We start from the raw sequence: 22,012 nt of genomic DNA on the forward strand, positions 1-22,012 counted from the left end.
AGCTGAGGTCAAATGTCAGATCAGTGCAGAACTCTGTCCAGCTTCAAAGGACTGGTGAGGCTTTCAGTTGACCTTTTTGAAGTGAAAAAACCCGACTGAGTTTGAAATTATGTGAAGTAGCTGAGCTTTAAAATCAGAGCAGTGTGTCAATATCACTAAAAGTGCCTTTGACGGTCACAGTTATAAAACACATCATATTATACTGGAAGTGGCCAAACATTTGTGCACATACTGTAGCAGTACAATAAGTCTCTTCAAATGTTTCCTTCATTTTATTCCATTAAGCAGGTATATATTCTTTATCCCCTGCAAAGAATGACTAAGGATCCTGCCACCCTTGAGAAAACGAGATTAACTGAGCCTCCAATATGATATATCTGCATGACTGTCATATACTGCTGGCAGGTGGCTCAGGCAAGCACAACATAATGATAATTATTTAATAATTTAATAATAATAATAATAATAGTAATAGCAATAGTAATAATAATAATAATAATATTCACATTTTTTAAGGAACAACATTTTCCACCATTTCAGTAGTGCTCAATATACTGTGTCAACCGAAAGCAGAGATCTTCTCTTTTGCACTGATTCGAATAATTTTTTCACTTTTCAGCACAGATTCGGTTGCGCCCTTTTTGGGGCCGTACAGCATCACCATATTTGATGTATAGTCGTCTCAATTCGGCATACCGTTTCAAATGCTAAAGATTGATAGTGGCTAAACATATATTTGCTGAATATTTTACCGCAACAGGAACTTCGTTTGCAACAAACGGCGGATGACAAAACCGGTCAGTTATTTTATATAATTTTAAAAGTAGACAAAAAAACCCCCCCTCAAAATATAAATAAAAAGCAGTGAAATAATTGCTGACAGCCAAACAATTTAAAATTTGTTTTATGGACATCGAGTTGAATCAACCGGTAGGATCAATAAAACATGCACTCGCGCAGTGTCACCAGATGACCTTTTTAACAGGAAAAAACAAAAAAAAAATGGGGGCATTTGCGAGCATATTGGACTAAGTCAAGCTCTGAAAAGCAACATACCTTTGTTGACAAAGATCCAGCCAACATCCTTCACCTATCCAGACACAAAGACATTAGAAGAGTCCAGGCTCTTGACAGCATCAAAGTCCTCCCAAGCGTAAGCCCTCTTCTTTGCGATCCAAAAATTTATGATGTTGTGATAACTCATGTTAGGGAACCAACTGGCTTAATTTACGGCGGAATAAGGCGCATTTGCAAGTTCTCACGTGATTCTCAACAAAGACGATGCATAGTGGCAAGTTGCCGGTCATGGCAAAATAATAATAATAATATTGCCTTTATTAGTCCCACAATGGGGAAATTCGAGATTCGAACCCAGGCCTCCTGGGGAGACTGGGTCCTGAACGCGGCGCCTTAGACCACTCGGCCATCCTGGCAACCACTGAGTAATTATTTAATGTTTAAGGTTTCCTTTTTTCTCATACAAATGTTTCTGTTTTCTTGCAAAGAGGAGAAATCTCTTGCCTCGCTTGATCGGGTCGTGGCGCCTCGAAGACGAATGTGACTGCTGAAAGGTAAGAGATTTTCTCTCTTCACTATAAGTGAAAAATATCACATTTCAACAACGGCCAAAATGACAACTTACCGGTTAGAGAGCTGATCGTTGGTGGGACCACGTAAACACTTCTTGATCATGCCCCTGATGTACATGAGTTCACGCAATCCTATGTGGGCGATACATGGCCTTAAATCAGCCTTTAAAGTTAATCATTTCAGTCCATTTTCTTCACTGTGAGTTTGCGTTCATGGCAACACAACCACACAATGTCAGTCTTCGGCAACAATGACCTGATGTATCACTCCGTAGCTACTGGTTGGTACAAAGGAAATCTCAGTCAACGACCTGGCGTCATATCGTTCACAAAATCGCGTCTTGGAGTAAAATTAAACATATACAAGACTAGACGCAAAGAACACCAGCTGTTTATCAAACTTTACAATATTGCTCTGTATTCTCATCAACACATCGAAAAAAAAGTTGGCAGACCGACTTTAACATGCCCACTCTGTCAAAGTAGAAGATAATTCTTTTATTAGAAACATATTTGCTAAATGCGACACTGTCATCTCGCTAACTAAATCATGATGGTCAGTAAAATGAAATGCTAACATTAACCACAAACGTTCAGGGTGATCTGGAATGTAACCGGCACGATAAACGAGATCACTCTCTGTTGAGGTAATTCAGCAATTTCTTTGTATGTTTGGAGGCACCAAGTTTAGCCTGGGTTGTTAATGGAAGAGTCATTGCATGCGCATCTACATGTGCATTTCCTGCATGTTTTTGCACAATCCATTTTTTTTGAACAGTAATGAAGACGTGTTTGAAATGGTATTTGCACGGGATAGGGACCAAGCTGTGCTTTACTGTCCTTTCGCTTTTGTTATTTGAAACGTGGCCATTCTCCGAGTGCCTAACAATGTCCATGTCTATGTGGGATTGATTTAAGACTCATTACTTGACAGAAAGCCAAATCCCGGTTTGGCTTTCGGGGAAGGTTTAAATGTCAATCATGTGTTTTTCATAATGATCATGTAAAAATGCATTCTGTGTGTGTGCGTGCACGTTTTGTGAAGGCGCATACCTCACAATTGTGCCTTGTCAATGTCCCGTCATTCACATTGCTAGTGATGGCCTGGAACAAATTACCATCTAAACCAACATTTGTTGTTTTGGAGATTTATAGTCGGACTTTTTATGGGCTGCAAAAACCAAACAGAAAATAGAAGCGGAAGAATACCAGTCGACTGCGAGGCCCTGAACTTGAAATTTCAATGCATTTGCGCATCGTGTCCCGGAAGCACCTCGAAGACGGCGGGGCATCAAAACCAGAGCACAGGGCCTCCTCTGTGTCTCAAAGACACGCAACATGCTTGTAGACTGAATGCCATTCTTTGCAAGTTAAGCAACGTCACGACAAACCTTGCTCGAGTTTTAGCGGCTAAGTTGCGTCTTTTCGTGTATGGGTAAGAGAGACATTTTTTTGTGGGTCTACTCATGGTAGACATGCATACCAAATTTCATGTTGCTAAGTGAAACCGCATTGTAGGTCATTTTCAAAAACTTAAGAGAATGTTACCAATACCATGGCAATGGCCAATTAAAACCAAACCAAACTTCTGGGGTGTTTTTTGGCATGGGTTCTTGATACTTTTTTTTTTTTTGGCAGGTTTAGTCGTACGACATGTCCTTCAAATTTTCGGTTGCTGAATGAAACTGTATTTCAGGGTTGAATTGATTTTGCTCTTTATTGCTAGAAACACATTTTCATCTAGCGTTGCACAAAAGAATTCCAACCATGGAGTCAACAAAATGAATCTAAAATGGCAAAGTCAAACCAAAATGGTTCACTTGATGTTTGTTTCAGGCATCGGTTCTTGAAATTTTTTGCAGGCCTTGTTGTGGTAGAAACACCTTCCAAATGATGTGTTGCAAAGTGATAAAAAAAAAAAAAAATCATGGGTGCTACTGAATGTAAAATGTTCCTATAATCTACGTCAAATTTAACTGCTTCAAGCCAAAAATGGGTTTTCCAGTGTATTTTCTGGCATGAGTTGTTGAAACTTTTTCGTGAGTCTACATATGAGGGACTCACTTTCCAACTTTCAATAAGCTAATTCAAACTTGTTTCTGAGCCTTAATTGTCAAAAATGTCTTGGGGACGCTACCTATCGTAGACTCGACACAAATGAACCAAAATGGCCTCTTAAAATCCAAATGAGTTATTGTGTATTTTTGAACTTGAGTTCACACTACTCAAGGTAGATCAGGCGTGGGTAAACTACGGCCCGGGGGCCACATGTGGCCCGTTAAACGTTTTAATCCGGCCCACCAAACTTGAAAAAAATTAAATGAATAAACCTTGTTAAGGTTTTATTTTCTAAATACTGTGGTGTGCCAAAGACAGATATTTTATTGTAATGCTTTTGTTCACTTTCATTTAAAATTAAATGTATTTTGTTTCTCAGATGAGGTGAGGTTACCAAAACACTCCATTCAGCTGCTCCTGGTCCCGCCCCTCTGTCAAATTTTAAAACCCATTGTGGCCCGCCAATCGAAAAGTTTGCCCACCCCTGTGGTAGACACACCTACTTAAATCTCGTTGCCCATTGAAACATGCTTTGAGTGCTGACTTTTCAAAATCTCTCTGTTAAAGCTATCATACGGAAATTTTCACCCAAATGAACCTCAAATAACAGCTTCAAACCAAAATGGCAGACTTACTATCTAATTTTGAGCTTGAGCGCTTGAGACTATTTTTGTGGCTCGATATTAGAAACACCAAATGTGACGTTGCTCAGCGAAACGACCTATTTTTTTCCCGCACCGCTTTACAAATACAACGTTCCCCCATTTTTCGTCACGAGCCGAGGGGAGCGCTGGCGCCCACTCAGACTTGTTATTGTTGTTAACGGCTTAAGTGATGAGTGTGTGCTGGGAGGGATGGAGGGAGGGACGACACATCTGGGGAGTCACTGTGTAAAATGTGTCCCGCGAGTGATGCGTCTGCAAGCTGACGCCTTCTCGCTAAAAGCTCCGGCTATAAATCCAACACATGTAATTACACACCAAGGCTGTAAAGCAGTCACTTCAATTATTTTATAATTATTTGTATGTCTTATTTTTATTAATATTGATACACTCCCATTGAGAAGGAACACCTGCTGTGGCTCTAACTCGTTGGGTCACCACGAGGGCTGTTGTCAGCGCAGCCGAAGCCCCCACAATAGTGTGACGTGTTTATTGTACATCTTGCCAGTGCAGTTAATAACAAATGTCTTGTTTATGCTGACTTCATCGTGTCCTGTTGTGAGTAGACTTTCCTCTTGGAATCTGCGGCCACAAACGAACCTTAAAATGCGGCGAGTACAATCAGGTAATTACAATTAACGCTATGCAGAGGCCGTATGTCTGATTTAGGTTTTGAAAGCAATGAACCTTTTCCCAAAATCACGTTTTCAAATTTGTGCAGGTAAACGCTGTAGTCTGCTATGTCAATGTAACCAATAGCACGCAATTTAATAAATCATGTGATGTTATTCAACCAATCTCGGCGGTAGATACATAACCGCTGTTGGTGTTCACGTTACTCGGCGAAACACGAAATATCATAAGGAACTGATTTGATGTTTTCAGGCAAGTATAAATATTTTGGGGAAAATACTGGCAATGTGAAGAAAAGTTTGGCGACATTTATCACGAATAAAGTTAGCCTCAACCCTTAGCCTATTGTTAGATGTAGTTTACAAGTCTCAATTAAGCACATGTGAAGCTGAACCTATATTGCAATATTGCTTACTATTCATATCAAATTAATATGATCTATTAATTCACCTTACATTGTGCTGGTTATTCATTTATTTATTTATATATTTATTCATGAATTCGTTTGGGTGCAAAATTCACAATTATTTTCACAATGTACATTGACATTTACAAACATGGAAAATAAATTCTTGAAAACCAGCAACTTTTACACTGCAAATATATTTTTGCATATTAAATAATTTTTTTTTATTTTCAAAAAGGAAAATGTACAAGTGGTTTCCTAAAAAGAATAAATTAAACTAGATAAATTACATTAGCTATGTACAGCATAATGGAAATATTTTTTTTCTTTTAGAAATAAATGTCTCCCACTCCTTGAAAAAAATTTTTTTTTATATCTTGAGGTATAAAATTTTCCCATGAAAATACAGAACTACTTTATAGAAATATATACAAAAAAAAAATAATATCAGCAAGACTTTCCGTTCTTTCCTATGGGCAAAGTTGCTTTGATATTAGAACACCAATCCTTTTTTTTTTTTTTTTTTTCAAAAAATTTGTTTGGCTCCAATGCGCTCGTGTTGTTTTCCCATTGACAGTACCGGTCGGCGGAGAGCGGAAATAACTGTTTAAAAGAAAGTCACAGCTGTTATAAACATTTTAATGCTTCTTTTCGGGGGTGCGCGGAGACCCACTCCCAGTCTGGAAATAACATCAAAAAAGGATTTGATAGGTCTTTGCCGCTCTCTTCCTGTGAGTGGAAGGAAGGTAAATTCTCGACATAGTTGATTTTTGTTGCAAGTCGGGAGGTGTGATGACAGGCAGGAGGCGTAGACTGCATGTTGGATGGGCGAACATAAGTCGACTGAAGTGGTTTGTGGCCCGCAGCGGCGATGACGTCATGGAGACAGGTGGGCTCCACTTTCTCTCTTTTCTTCACTCACGTGGGACAATTGATCATTTTAGGGCGGGAGTGAACCGCCCCGCCGTTGCCATCACTTCTGCCTACAGTCACGCTCTGGAATCACAAACAACCGCTCCCTTGTTAGGACAGTCCTACATAGTCACATCTAAATATAGAAAGTCTCGCAAGGTAATATTTTTTTTTCTCCAAAATATAGCTACCGTAGTTTCCAGACTATAAGCCGTTATTTTTTTCCTCGATTTTGTACCATGCGGCTAATACAACGCTGCGGCTTTTCTGTGGATTTTTCTTTCACCGGTGCGCTCTGTAGTTGAGAAAATACGCTAAATAATATCTTTTTTTCTTTCTCTTGCGTCTGTTCTGTTTTAATTAGCAAAGTTGTTAGCGTGTTCAAAGGCACTGTTTTAACAATCTGTTTATGTACCTTTATGTGCATTCACAGTACAAAATCGTTTTTTTCTACATGGAAAACTGCCGCTGATGGCTTGCTGCAGCTTGTATATCATATTTTTGGTGCGCCTTATAGCCTGTAAAATACTTTTGTTTTTTTTTTCCCCTTGAAATCATCGGACGTTTGAAAATGTCTAATACTATAGTGAATATACTTTGAGCGTTCTATTGAAATTTTTATTTAGATGTTGCAACAGTTCAATGTCAGTTTAAGTGTATAGCAAGTAAACTCCAAGCAAACCATACTCAAACGTATACATTTACACAATTTAAATTTTAAAATAAAATACATTTGATTTGCTTTAATATTGTTTCCAATTATGATTTTTTGTTTTTTTGGTTTGTACCAAAACAATAATAATCGTAATTTCAATTATTCTTGAAATAATTGTGATATTTTGTTCATAATCAAGCACCCCTTTGTTCTTTTTCTTTTTTTCTCTTGTCAGTGCAATATTTTTCTCCAAAATAAAAGGAAGATCCCCCACCCCCACCAAAAAAAAAATCGCCTCAAACATATTTGTAAAGGGACTGTGTGTCGATTTTTCAAAGTTCATTAATTTCACAAACCCACTATTAATTTTAATTAAATGCCCAAAAATATGTTATATCTCATCAATGTACATTTTTTTTTTAAATAATCATAGTAATCGCTAATTGTATTTCATGGGTGGCGGTTCACCTTACGGGAGCTTGTCATGTCTCGCCACCATCTTTCTCCTGCGGAAACAATCATCCCATCGCAAATTTGCTGGATCAATGACTTGAGTATTTTTTAACAAATGCTTCTCACCTACATCGTCGTTTGAGGGTAGTCGCTTCTTATGACATTCTGCTTGCACGTCTGCTTAAGAAATTGATGGTAGGCTTGCAAAGTGTGATCTCTCTGAGGCACTACAAATGAGCTTATTCTGGAAAAAACAATATTTCTCAAAAATAGTTTTCTCCTAAAAAAGAATCTTGAGTGTACTGTAGATAGTTGTTACTTGAAAAAATATTCGGACTTCAATATAGCTCCCACTTATTGTGACCTGCAATCACCTTGTGGTAATCACACAAAAACAAGCTGTTATTTGGTCACCTCAGCAACAGTAAGGACGGCTCGCGGGTATCTACGACTGGCATCAACCGATCCGCTTGTACGTCACTCAGCATGAGAGACTTCCATCAAGGCTTTCTCGGAATGTGTAAGGAATCGTTGATGGCAATTACATTCTCCTGTTATGACAAGTCCAAATATCTCCAGAGGGGAAAAGTCAGGACGGGAGATGTGCCGCCGTGCGTTTGCTGCGCCGCTCGTTCCAGCGTCGTTCAACTTTTTCATTCTCAGCAACACACCCAAAAAGTCAATCCGAGTTCACGCATGAAACCCAACACACGTGACAGCATTTTTAATGGAAATGTTTGACCTTGGCATAGCTCAATTCTGACAAAATATGGGAAAGTATTGTCAGTGATGGTGCTGGGATTTCCTAATTTGTCCGCTGGGTACTGCAACTCGTTTTGGTTCCATCCACTTTGTGCAAGCATTATTTGAATCCCTTGCTGAAAAATTTCAACCGAAATTTATTGCAGTGCAACATTTTTTAGAGTTAAAAAATAAAAGTACTCGTAAATACACATTTTTTTTACAAGAATATATTGCAGAAATCAAATTAAAAAAAAATTGGAAAAAAAACTTTGCACATGTTCAATCCGCCTCAGCTTGTCCAAAAGTATTCTGATCCGTGCTGCGTTTGTGCAACGTGAATTTCACTTCAGTTCTGTGGGGGCGACCGTTTTTGCCTTTTACTATCACTTGCTTTGACTGAAAAATGAAATCACAGTGTCTAAGGGCTCATCTTGACGAAACCCAGAAAACAGGTGAGCCGTGGCAGTCGTTGCCTGATCTAATCTCTAATCTGCCACAGTATGAAAGCAGCAACAACCACGACCTTCCTAAAAATAATGCTCGCTGTGCATTTAGCTCTTTTGCCCAAATGTAAAATCGAATCCGATCATATCCAGAGATGGACCTTGTCAGTGAGCTGCCATCTGTATTTCAGGCTGGCCCAGTTCGTCCGTCCGAGTCGTCAGCAGCAGCCAAACGGCGTTGGCAATGGATTTACCGGTACTCCGTCACACGCAGCATATTACAAAAAAAAAATAATAAAGCAGTGATGCATACCTTTCCGCCAACAGACCTCCATGACGTGTCCCATATTGTTTTTCTTTCACCAACTTCCACGCTGACACACCCGCGTGTCTGTTGTTTATGTTGGAAATTATTTTTTTTTTATTTATTTGACTGAGTGACGGCTTGTGCGATGTTCGTGTGTGACATGGAAATTGCGTTCTCAACATAGATTGGCTGTCGGCGACGAGGGACCAACCGGGCCCACGTGGGTCGGCCCAAAATACTAATCATATTCATATTTCACCTTCCTTATTGATAGAGAGCGTATGATGATGTAACGGTTGGAAGGAATGAGCACAGCATGGCTACCTGTGAAATAATGTTTATTCAGCAGTCAGTATAGAATGATAACAAACATTGTTTTGGCACAAAGTTGCTACATGAGAACAAGCTTGTCTGTGTGTATGTGTATGTCAACTAAATAAATACGCAGAACCATAATTTACTTCCCAAATAAATATACAATATCAACTACAATAACAATGCACTGCCCGTTTTAAAACGCAAAACCATACAAGATGACGACTATTTCACCGTTCGCGGCGACAACTTTTTTTTTTTCCGCCAAAGCTGAACGGCCTCGTGACGGGCTTTTGGATGGCGGCGGGAATTTTAGGGATGAGTGCAAACAACCAACGGTTCAGATTACCTGAAATCGCCGCTGATGTAAACGTCCGCAAATTACATCCAGAAGGTTTGCTGATTGCCGGATACTCGAGACGTCTTTGTTTTAAATCGTCATTATAAGCGTTTTGGCAATCGTGTGGGGAAGTATGATTAAAGTGTTTGGTTTGGGGAAAAGATTTTGTTAAAAAGACACTTTTTTTGGTTGTGACTCTTTACCGCGAGGGTAGGAAAGCTTTGGAAGTCAAAACCTCAGAGAATGCAAGAACATCAAAGTCATAAATGTTCATATTATATCATGGAACATATTTGATCGATTTTTGCAGTCATAGGGCGACCTTGGATAACTGGGAGAGTGACCAAATTTGAGGCACCATTTTTGAAGTTCCAATTACAAATTCCAATTTTGGTTCCAAATTTCCAAATTTAGAGTTTGGCCTACATTATGAGAGGGTTTATTTATTTATTTTATTTTTTTATTATTATCATTTTTTTATTACAGTTGGGTTGAAAATTTGGGAGGTTTCTGTAAAGTTTTCGTTCAAGTTTGTGTTTGGAATAATTGTTATAGTTTGCGATGGGTTTGGGATTAGGACTGAAAAACAATGGAGGGGAAAAAAATGAAAAAAAGGTTTTCCAACCGAGTCGTTGTGTTTGTGAATGCATGGGTGGTGGTGGTCGAAGCGGAGCGTCATAGTCATCTAAACAAAACAATAAATAACATTGGAGTCAAATAAAATATAGCTATGGAATTCATCAATAATAAATTTTCCTGTGGAATAACACTGCAGTCAGTAACATGCACAAAGCAAAGAAATAAACCATACATTTCCCCTCGGAAGATATAATACAAATAGCTCCATCGTTAATTTATGACTTTAATTACACTTATAAGGTGACTTAGCGTTCAGGTTGTAATTATGTAATCAGGAGGGCTGCGGTTCGTGTGGGTCTGATGCAGACACAATGGGAAAAATCCACAAAATTCCTGTCAAGAAAAAAAGCCGCAACAATTCCCAACAACGCTCGTGTGCGGCGGTACCCGGGAGAACCTGCCGCAAACCGGGACGACAAAAACCGAAGCAAACGCAGTCGGTTGGTGGAGGCGAGACCGACAAGTCTGGACAGCTTCTTTCTTTTCACGCTTGCTTTTTCTTTCCTTCTTTTTTTTTGGTCGTGTTATTCTTTTAATTGTTGCCAAGCGAATGAGTCATGCACTTGTAACGAGGAGGCCGGAGTTGTTTTAATTGTTTCTGCGGCACATTCCTTCGATGTCATCTGCACTCCAAATCCTCTTTGCTCTTTCGCTGGATGCGAAGTGTCAAAAAACACACAAATCGCTTGTACCAGCAAGATGTTCTCCCTTGTGTATTTAAGATTAGAATAATATTTAGACGGTGCTGGCTTTCGCGTGCCTTTTGATTAGGTTTAAAAAATCAATAGATTCTTGCTCTGCTTTCGAAATAAAATAGTTTGAGGAGCAAGCAGTGACAGGAAATATGTGAGATTGCTTTAAACATAACTTAGACGGAATCGGACAAAATCAATCAACTCTTGCTAAGCTAAAGAAATGAAGGAGTTTGAGGAAGAAACGGTTCCACAAATATGTGACTTAGCCTTTGAACCTAGCATATGCCGACTTGGATATGACGCAATGTGAATTGATTCTTGCACGGAAAGGGAAATCCGACGAGCGCTTATTGAAAAAAAGGGGACTTTTCCTGAGAAGCCAGTGTACGCTGGATCGGATATGACTCAAAGATGATGAGGTTACGTGAGGTCGATTGAGTTTTGCTCGACTAAATAAATACAACCCTGTGAGAGATGAATGAGGGGAAAACATGAAAGACGGTGTCTGCTGAAAATGAAGCAACTTTGGTCACCTGGTTCCCAAAGCTAATGATACTCCTGCTTAGATTCTGGATTCTTGATGACTTTTGTGTGATTTGTCGGAGAATCAATAAGATTATTGCTTAGATATGAATTTCCTGATGATTTGTTATGTTCATGTGGTTTTCAGCGTGTTTGTAGATGATTACAAGTAAAAATGTCAAAAGAAACCAATGTGTGTTGCCGATGTTTGTATCAAGTGTGTCAACTTTCGCTGTCAGTTTTCCACCTGCTTCGGGCCAATGTTGCCAAAGCTATTTGGGTTGCGGTCGGGTCGGAGCGGGCCTTGTCGTGACAGCGCCGGACGACTCGGGCCGTGACTCAGCGTTAGTCACACAGTCATATGGTACTACGACAACACATCAAGCACGTAATATCGCTACATAGCTTTGACACTGTTGTTACAGTGTTACTACACAGATAGAAAAGATAATACAAAACAATTGTGGATAGCAGTCACTGTCTGGCCGCTAGTCCGGTGACTTGTTATCCTTCTGAACGTATTCCTGATCTTGAGTTTGTATTCCACATTTTTTCCATGTTGGAAGATCTTCGAGCAGCATGAAGAAGTGAGTCTTCCCCCGGGCGGGGTCATACGCAGCCGCAGTTCTTGGCTGAAATGTTCTGTATGGTGTGGTAGCGGCTCCGGTTGTCCAGGAAGGAGAAGTCCTTCTCGAAGGCGGTGGGCCGGCAGCAGGGGCCGTTGCCCACCTTGTCCTTGCGACCCTTCTTCTGGAAGCCTGTCCTCATCATGTGCTCCATGGTGATGTCGTAGTTGCGCCTCTGGGCCGTGCACTTGCCACTGCAGTAGCGCAGCATCACCGTCTCGTCGCTGTCGTAACCCAGACCCAGCTCGCTCACCGTCAGCTCCAGCTCCCTCACCGAGCACGGCTTGGCCCGTCTGGCTCTTTTAGTCCTTCGGGTCTGGCTTTGATCGCGATTTTTCCGCCTCTTTCTGTCCAGTAATGTCCCCACCGCGTGCTGAAGCTCGCCTTCTGTGAAGCTCTGGAACATCATGGACACTGGACAGAAGATACCAGACGGACAAAATAGTTGATAGGATGTCGAAATTGGGTGCAACAAACAACAACTCCTACGGGGGGGATTGCTTGGCTTTGGGAGATTAGGGGAGTTGAGATTGTGGTTCTCAGATGGTGTTGGTTGTAAGAGTTGACATATTTCGGGTTACTGTTGTTAAAGGTTTTGGGTTTGGGTTTGGCCTTGTGTCGAAGAAGTGGCCAAAAATTGCACTGACGTAAGAGTAAGTCTCCTTACTCCAACACACCGGATGATCCGCTCATCAACAAGCTCTGAAGAAGCCTGATAATGATCCTGATAGTCTGAATCAGGATCAGGTGTGTTGGAATAGGGAGACGCAGGACAGAGACCCTCAAGGAACGGAGCTGGACAAGATTACATTTTTAATCAGTACGAAAACAAACAAAAAAAAAAAACAACATAAAATAAGTGTGCAAATTCAGATATTTATCAACAATTTCACTTTCACTAAATGACTTAATATTAAACATAAAATAACAATAATAAATGGCGGTAAATTCAGCCGCTAGAAATGGTCTTACATCAACTTTGCTTGTTAATCAATATTCCGACATTTTTAGGCAGAGTCGACGTAGATTGAACGTGAGCTGCATGCTGAGGAAACCTTTTGTTGTTTCTGCTCTGCGTCACGTAAATGTCACTTGGGCAATTTTGCTTCTCCGTCAAACTGCGGAGATTTTGCATTGGGATTATACTGCATGTAAGGGGTAGGGTCAAGCGCTTGAGGGTGGGATTAGGAATTTGTTTACAGGGTTACGTTTAGGGGTTGTGGGCTTTCTGGGTAGGGATTAGGAAGAGTTGTTTTATCCCCTCAATTAAGACTTTTCCGTTTATGACTGATATGACTTTCTTCACACTTGAGATTCGCTGAAGTGGTGCTTGAACACATGCGTGCACCTTGGCTCATGTGTCGGATTTGGTTTAGGGGTGTGGGTGAGTTTGTTTTGTGGTTTAGGATTTGGATTCTGTGGAAGGGTGATGGGCATGGGTGACACAGCAGCAGAATGGTTAGCACATCTGCCTCACAGTTGGGAATTTAGGATCTGGCCTTTCCATGTTTACCCAATGCTTGAGTGTTTTTTTTTTCCCAAGTTACTTCCTCTCACATTGCAAAAACAGGTCAAACAGAAATTGAAAACTCTAAATTATCCTTAAGTGTTAATGTGAGTGTAAATGGGTCTATATGCACCCTGTGGTTGGCTGGCTACCAGTCCGTGGTATAGCTCATCTCTTGCCCAAACTTTGACGACATAGACTCAAACTCAACCACAGCCCAAATGAGGATAAACTCTCTCAAAAATGGATGGTTGCATTCTTAAGGTGGAGGGTTCGGAAGTGTTTAACACTTTTAGGCACCTCATCTAAGATATTAGCATGAGCAGTTAGCAGCATGATGATGATGATGATGAAGGTGCTTCTTACACTCTGAGAGTAGGGAGTTCATGTTGTCCGCTGAGCGTGTCCTCCGGTGATGACCTGCGGTCCAGCTGGCCGCCGGCGAGGACGATGGAGTTCCTGAGAATGTCGGATGTCGCGAGGAGAATGAGGATGAAGATGAGGCTTGGTGTTTGGTCTTTGCTTTTGGGCGTCCGGCGCTGGTGGCCATGTTTCTAATGAGGACGATTGAGAGGGCTGCGCCACAGAGCATGAAGGCAAAAGTAGCACTTTTCCATAACTTCATCTTAGAGCGTGGAGGAGCATTGAGACGCTGGCAAGAGAAGAAGAGAAATGACAAACGTCACTCGTGTGTCAACGGAATGCAACAATATGGTTTAAAGTCTGTGTTTGTTCATTTTTGAACATCGCCGCATATGCATGTTGTGTTTTAGCTGCCTTCGATCGAATGTCTCGTGTGCGTCTGTTCGATGGCTATTGGATGTGTGACGCCATTGTAAGGCTTGACTTTGTCCTGCTGCTACTCTTACCATGACAAATTAAAACGCAACCGTGTAATTATATTTGACAAATTCGAATAACAATCTCAAATCAAATTGCAATCGCAATTTCTCGAGAATTGTTATTATTATTATTTTTAGTTATTTTCCATAATCGTTCAACGCAAGCTGGATTCTGGCAGAGTTAACTCATTATTATTGGTTTTAGTGTTTGAGTTTGGGTTGGTAATTCCTCTTCTTCCCGCTTTCCTTTTCACTCTCACTTGGTGACATCGGTGAAAGCAGTGGGAGTGTTTCCCAACATTTCAGTCATAACCAAACTGAGGGAGGAGGTGAACGTTTTGTAAACCTTTTAGCCTTTAGACCTTATACATTTGTAAAGATGGAAAAGGGGGAGTTTTCCTTAATTTCCGACTCGTCCGAGAAAAATGTGCTTTCAACTAAAACATGTTTCAATCTTGGTTTAGCTCGCCTGTCACAATCGCCAACCTGCTTGTTCTTTTTATGCACTTATGGCTTCACATTTTTCTTATCATGTCACTTGCAGAAAAAATAAAGATATCATTTCCCTCGAGCCGGAAATAAGTAACTGCCTGTCAGTGTCTAACAGCAAATCCAGACTGGCCCTTAAGTGTTTTGCCAGACTGGATTGTGTTCACACACGTCCTCGTAGCGCACACTAACACATAGAGTATGTACATGCGGAAGGTTGCCATTAAAGCAACAGCATGTAATTAATGTGATTCCTTATGAATCATGCTAATGCCACACTGATATGTCACAATGAGAATAGCATCGCTGTTGTTGCCTCTGTGACCTAGTATCACCTGTTTTTTGGGCACTATGTCGACCAGCCAAGTCTTAAGTGTGTGTTAAGGCCTCGACACGCCAGTCCGACGTCGAGTCAACACGAGCCGTCTGTTTGGTGTAGCCCGCAACGTCGCAAAGCCCGAGCCGTTGTTGGGACGTCTGGGGGGCGTGTTCGGCTGATACAACATACACAATTGGGGCGGGCTGTCGGGTTAAATGAGCACTGTGATTGGCTGTTCGCTAGCGAATCAGTGCACTCAGACAAAAGCAGAAAAATGCTAAAAAATGAAACTTTATCACATCTCCTCTGTGGGCATAATGGCTGGACTGAAGAGTGCAGAGATAAAGTAAACACTCTCGTTCACGGTAGGCCACCGTCAAAGCCTACGTACGCGTTGACTATAGTCGTCAATGGCATGGAGGGGTATTACTTGTCGCACACACGCAGAAGGTCCGGAGTAGTTGGCGTCTGTGGCCCAATCCCAATACCCACACTGGCTTTTGTTGTGCGCCACAATTGCACGGTCCCGTCGAGGCTGTGACTGTGTAGGGTGTCCCAATTCTCATAAGAGCTTCGTTGCCCCACCCCTTTTGCGCCCTTGTTCCACATTTCGGCTGATCCTGTCCATTACCTCTCCACAGAAGCAAGTTATCCACAATTCATTGCGGATTTAACCAAAAAGGCAGGAAATTGGCGATGTTCAGTGGAATTACTGTGACTGTGCCGAAAAAACCTTTCTTCAAGTCTACATATGGAATTATTTGGTGATTTCTAAGTGGTAGATGTATTTTTTTTAAATCGATGCTTTACAGTCAGCTATAGTTTGTCCATGTGTAACTTCCATACTTAATGACCTTCTGCGCATGCGCCGCAGATCATGCAGGAGCCGCAAATCGTACAATGAGCCATAGCACCTCCGTCGGCTTTTTTGGTTTGTGTTTCCGTCATTTTCTGGTCCGACGTGCCAACTTTTTGGCCGACGTGACAGTTAGCCATGATCGTTTTTAAAAAAATGCAATACAAATATGTTCAATTACTTTTATTATTCATAAACTTAGCTCCGAGCGCTAATAGGAACCGGGTGGGATGTCATGTAACCAAACCGTAAAACGGGTTGGCAGTCATAAAGCAATAACATAATTAAATAGAATGTAAAACAGTGACTATTGATGCTAACTGTTAGCATGTCAAGGGAGTTTTGCGTTGTTCGCTAGCTAAGGAGACTTTCATATGACACGGCTATGTTTGTTTAAAATACACAAAGTGTACATCGCTAACCGAAGAGCAGGTGTATGTAAAACTGTTATCTCCGGAAAAAGAGCTCACAGACAACGTCACGTATGAGCGCTCGGCTTCCGGAGAAGCGACGCTGATGTTTGCCAGCGCACTGACATGCCAGGAGGATGAGGAAGGAGGAGACCCAGGAGTAGAAGGAGAGGAAGCAGCAGGAAAAGTCATTGGCAAACAAAAATAAAAGAGGCCGACAAGGCTCTTGAAACAAAACAAACGTTGGAGAAAAGAGCTCATTTTTGTGTGCGTGTTTAGCAAAGAAGCACATGTGTGTGACGCCACCAACAGTCTCTGAGGATCGTTTGGCGTGTTTGAGGCTGACCGTAAAAAACTCCGCCAAGAATTGTCAGAATGTTAATACCATCCTCGCCCATGTTAGTTTGATAAAAACAAAAAAAATTTTTTTTTTTCTGCAAAGAGTTCAAAGGCAAGATGGTTGAGATTAAATTTGTCCCGCCAGCACAAGAAGATCCAGGGCAAGCGGCATGGTACGAACTGTAGTGGCCGTCAGTCATTTGCAATTTATTTAAATATTTTCCACCCCAAAAAAGTAACTTTTTAAAAAAATACACTGTACACAATTTTTTTTATAAACATTTGCCAAATATTGGATTTTCCTTATTTAAAAATATGTTTTACTAGCGCAAAAACATGTTGCACAAGAAATATAGAAATGAAATACTTTTAGCAAAGTAAAATAGTTTTTTTTTTTCATAAAATATCATAAAATGTTTAAGATAAATACTTGTGCAAAAACTTCTTTTAATTTGTATTTTTTTGTTTAGATACATTACAGAATATCAAAATAAATAATTTAAATGAAAAAATGTTTCACATTTAAAACTAAATCTTTTTCTCCACAACAAAAAGTCAAATTACCGTAAAGATTTTTTTTTTCTGTCCAGACTACTTTGTACATTTCCCAAATATTTTTTTTCCTTCCCCTGCGTGACTAAGACAAGTTTGGCGGCATTTCTGCATCCTGTGGTGGACGTCTGTTTGGAAGACGTCACTTACAAATTCACTGCAATGAAATGAGCGTGCAAACCTAAATAAAGTGGTCGATTGATATCTTTCATCTGTATTTTGGCTCTGCAACCGCATCTCACTGCACTCGCACGCGGCTTCCGAGGCCGTCTTTTTCTTTTTCAGTTTTACCGCCATTCCTAATGCATGATGCGTTGAGGGCACCGTGAAAAAAAGGCATCCTCTCAACTGGGCTCTTGTTGGGGGCGCTCAAAGATGGCATTATCTGGGGGGGGGACGTAAAATAGCTGAAGGATAATTGGACAAGTGCCGAGCCGCCTGGAGGAAGATGAGGCTCCGATGTGCCATGAAGACGCTTCTGAAGGTCGGGTATGAAGCGTCTCTTTGTACGGAGAAGATCGCAACTTTTTTTTACAACGGTGACCTCCCCGAGTCATGTGACGTGACCACAAAGTCAGACATTGCACGCTCTCTGTCGCATAACACCTGATAATCCACTTTACATAATGGCCCGTGATATGAGACCCGCTGAAGCGTCGGGTTTGAACGCCCCGTGCACTTCGGCCCGTAATCAAGATGCGGAAGATTGTGATAGCGGTGTAAACAAACAAGATGGGAGATTGGCACCTACTGTGTGTCGTTGTGTGAAAAAGAAAGGGGTTGGTGGGGAGGTTCTCCCGCCGTGAGGCGTGGTTTTGCCTTTGGCCTCCCGAGTCAGCAGCAGGTGGGCTGGGAACGGAGTACTCACAGAGGTAACAGGGACATATTCCAAAGATCAGGGCGGGATTAGTACTAATGCCTGCAGTCGGCTTTATCTGCTGTCACGTGGGTGAACACCTGGCTGCAGGGACCAGGCCTTTCCTTTATATACACTTTGTGTGTGTGTGTGTGTGTGTTAATCCAGCTTCAATTCAGCAGTAGAGCGACAACAACTTCCTTGCAAGACCCTTGTTTTATTCAGGAGATACCCTAATGGGTCTGGAGAGGCTCACAAATGAAGTGGATATGCTGCGTTAGGATTGGCTGTTCTAAATGGAGACTGCTGAAACGAAAGCTTAAAGCACAACTGCTTGAGTCATCTTGGCAAGCAGATCATATGCTGCGATGTATTAGCCAGCAAAGCTATCTTAAGTGGGAGGTGCCTTGACGGGTCTGGAGCGGCTCACTTTGCCGCATTACTATTTTAACTTCCCAAACATCGGATTTCTCACCTTTCCAAAAATATTTATTTAAGTCAGAGACGCGGAAGTAAGCACCTTGATAGGTCTGGAGCAACTCGTTTTAGCGTATCGCCGTTACTGATGAATTCAACTTGCTAAGCTTCCAAAAAGTTAACTCACTAAATGGCTTGTTAGGAGAACAATGAAGCAACTGTTGTGACGGGTCTGGAGCCATAAAATGAAGACGATGCTCCATGACCGTATTGGCCTGTCCAACTCTAACTGAGGGCTTGAGTTTGCTGTTCCAATTTTTCCATGACTACAATTAAGACTTTCCACGTCGAGAGAGCGCCTCGATGGGTCTGGAGGGCAAGCACACAAGCGTGGTGACATGACTTTAGCCCATCACCATTTGTGATTGATTCAACCTTCTAACTATAAGAGCTTAATCCTCAACGGGTCTGGAGCCACTCTGCTAACTTCCTAAAAATGTGATGCTTCACTTTCCTGTTCTACTCTTTGTCTTCAAGAAACAAGGAAGTGAGTGCATTGATCGGTCTGGAGCCTCTGACTTTATGACATCACCACTTGTAAATGTTTAAACTCCCATAAAAGGCTTCTTGCATTCATACGGCACTTTAAGTCTGGAGAATAAAGACGCAAATGCCTCAACGGGTCTGCAGGCACAACATTTGTGATAGTGTTAACTGTCTAACATTCAAAAGGTTTGGCTCCTCACTTTTCCACGAGACATTTTTATAAGTCAGGAGAATTTATCAGTGAGCGCCTCAATGGGTCTTGGGCTGCATCACCATTTGCAACTGTTAAACTTTTTAACCAACCATAGACTCTTATTTTCAATCCCGAAGAACAAGGAGGCTGAAAGGTCTGGAGAATGAGGACATGAGCACCTTAACGGGTTTGCATTTGTGACGTTATACCTTTCTACGTACCAACCAAAAATTTGATTTGTTCTTTACCTTCTTACGAGACTTTTATTTTCAAGTTTAGAGATCAGGGATGTGTGCACTTTGACTTTTTTGCACCATATCGGGTTTGGAACCAAACCACCATTTGTGACTTTCTTGTAACCTACTCCAAAAAAAACGTTTCTTGATTCTTTATTGTTCCTCTGCACTTTTCTTTTCAAGTCTGGAAAAAGAGGAAACGAGCACTTCAACGCATCTGGAGAAGGGACTGACAAATCAGTAAGCGAGCGCATCAATGCATCTGGAACCACCATTGATTAAAACTTTCAAACCTAACAAGCAATTTGTTCGCTATCTTCCGACTAGAGTTTGCGTTTCATGTTTGGAGAACAAGGAAGCAGGAACATCGACTGGTTTGGAGAACGAGGATGCAAAAATCTTGACAGGTTTGTGGCCAAAACACTATTTGTGACAGTCTACCTACCTCCTCTCAAAAAGCTCTCTACTCTCTAATCTATTTTTCTTCTCAACTCTGAAGAACAAGGAAGGGAATGCCTTGTAAGGGTCTGAAGCCGCTCTTTTTTTTTTTTTCTTTGAATTAGGACGCGAGTACCTCGACAGGTCTGGGAGACCAGGAGGAAAAGCGTACAGATGGGTCTGAAGCCACCTTTTTTGGCACCGAGGCGAGGCCCGTGAATAAAGTGGCTATTTCCGGGGGTTAGATTGGCCGTTCTAAATGAAGCCGAACGCTTGAGTCAGCGGGAGCATTGGAACGTGGCTGGCGCTTGTTAACGAAAGTTCCACGCGAGCGAGGGCAAATGTTGCTTTTATTGCAAAACCAACGTGTAAAATCGCTTGGCGGTACTGACTCCCGTCGGCTTGGCCAGCTGCACCGAACAGCGCTCACAAATGCTTGCAAGCACGGGCAAGTGCAAGCTTAGAAAACATGATGACATTTCGCCTACATGGCTTAAAAAAACAAAAAAAACAATAACTTGCTGCTGCGAAGAGGTCGAAGCAAGGAAGTCTTGGCTCCCTCCCTCCACTTTTTTTTCTCACACTCGAACTTGTCAGCTGCGTGATTTACGAGAGGGAGGATGTGGTGTCATTAGTCGTGGATGAGTGCGATGACATTCAATCTTTTGTCCTAATTCATATCTTGTTTGCTATTCTTTTTTTTTTTTGCCACTAATGAAATACTTAATTTAGTCTAACAAAAGAAATATTTTAATTTTTATTTTTCAAAAAAGAAATGCTTGAAACTAAATCATTAAAAAATTATTTAATACATTAATCAATATTAATTACCCAATAAATATATTTTTAAACATTTTAGAATTAAAAAAATATTTACTTATTTAAAAAAAAAACATTCAATAATTAACATTTATCCTTTGAAATGTGCTTTATCTGTTAATGATACATGTGTTAGGTCATTTTTTGTAAGATTTTGTAAGATTTTTTTGTGTAATAAGTGTCAAGAAAATTTCAGCTGTAAACAAATGTCAAAAATCTGATGTTTTGTATAGCTAGATAAAGTAATTTTATATATATATATATATATATATATATATATATATATATATATTTAATACATTTTAAATAATATATTATGAGCATGAATTTTCTTCACCGAAGTGGCTCTGAGAAATCACGTGCTTCTGCCGCTTGCACGCATGTGTGCCGTGGACCAAAAATGGTTCCACGGTAACGAGCGTCACACGATGACGGTGGGCCAAAAATGAATTCAAAACGCAACTGAGATGCAAGCAAACTGAGAATTGCTTCACAAGCATTTTGTGACAAGTGGCGGCCCGAGCGTGGAGGTTTTCTCCCTGCCGCGATTGGAATTAATCCCGGCGTGCGCTCGGGCGCGCTGAGGCACAACACCTAAACGCCTCGGCCATAAGCTTGGACAGCTTAAGGCCTACAAAAGGAGATGCGGCGTCCTTACCGTTTTGGCCGGCTAATCCAGATTTAGCTGTGTGGCGATTGTCTCGGGTTGACCTCCACCAGGAAAGTCCATCACCGTGTTGACGGGTGAGGAACACGCATCCCGACTCGGCTGCGCCCTCCGGAGAGGGAGCTGTCAGGACTTGATTGCGGGCACTTTGAGTGTCTGATTCTTTTTTACCAGTCACGCTCCTTTACGGGGCAGATCCAAATCCGCATTCCTGGGACTTTCATAGCTCTCCGATCGGATCCGCGCGGGAAGGAAAAGTTTTGAAGGTCGTGGGCATCAGCATCTCGTCCGCAGCTGTGAGATGGTGGAAGTGGGGCGGCGAGCGTCTCTGCCTGTCTTTGCTCGCCTCCCCCCGACCGCTCCAACTGTTGCTCCTCCTCCTCCTCCTCGGATTACCCCCGACATGATAATCTCCCTCGGGCTGCGGCTCCTGAAGGATGCTTTGGCCCGGCGCGAACGAGGGCTTTACGTTCACCTTCTGCTCTGCGAGAGAGTCGGCCTGAGAGCAGGAGGGGGGCCGCGGGGTC

General features: G+C 41.5%; 1 protein-coding gene across 2 annotated transcripts; it reads right to left on the reverse strand.

The window, feature by feature from the left end:
• Positions 1-9,183: 9,183 nt before the first annotated feature.
• LOC148325911 (uncharacterized) lies at positions 9,184-21,836 on the reverse strand. 2 transcript variants are annotated; one of them, XM_088311303.1, is made up of 3 exons: positions 21,477-21,836; positions 13,873-14,158; positions 9,184-12,413 (listed from the first exon to the last, which is right to left on the reverse strand). In XM_088311303.1, exons 2-3 carry the CDS (start codon positions 14,129-14,131, stop codon positions 11,983-11,985), a joined length of 690 nt encoding a protein of 229 aa, XP_088167429.1. In that variant the 5' UTR covers positions 14,132-14,158; positions 21,477-21,836; the 3' UTR covers positions 9,184-11,982. The 2 variants fall into 2 exon arrangements, with proteins under 2 accessions (XP_088167429.1, XP_088167430.1); XM_088311304.1 differs by lacking the exon at positions 21,477-21,836 and adding an exon at positions 18,065-18,201.
• Positions 21,837-22,012: the final 176 nt, after the last annotated feature.

This window comes from Idiotropiscis lumnitzeri, chromosome 12, assembly GCF_059441095.1.
Source record: "Idiotropiscis lumnitzeri isolate Australia: NSW breed Sydney's pygmy pipehorse chromosome 12, RoL_Ilum_1.0, whole genome shotgun sequence".
NCBI classification, from domain to species: Eukaryota; Metazoa; Chordata; class Actinopteri; order Syngnathiformes; family Syngnathidae; genus Idiotropiscis; species Idiotropiscis lumnitzeri.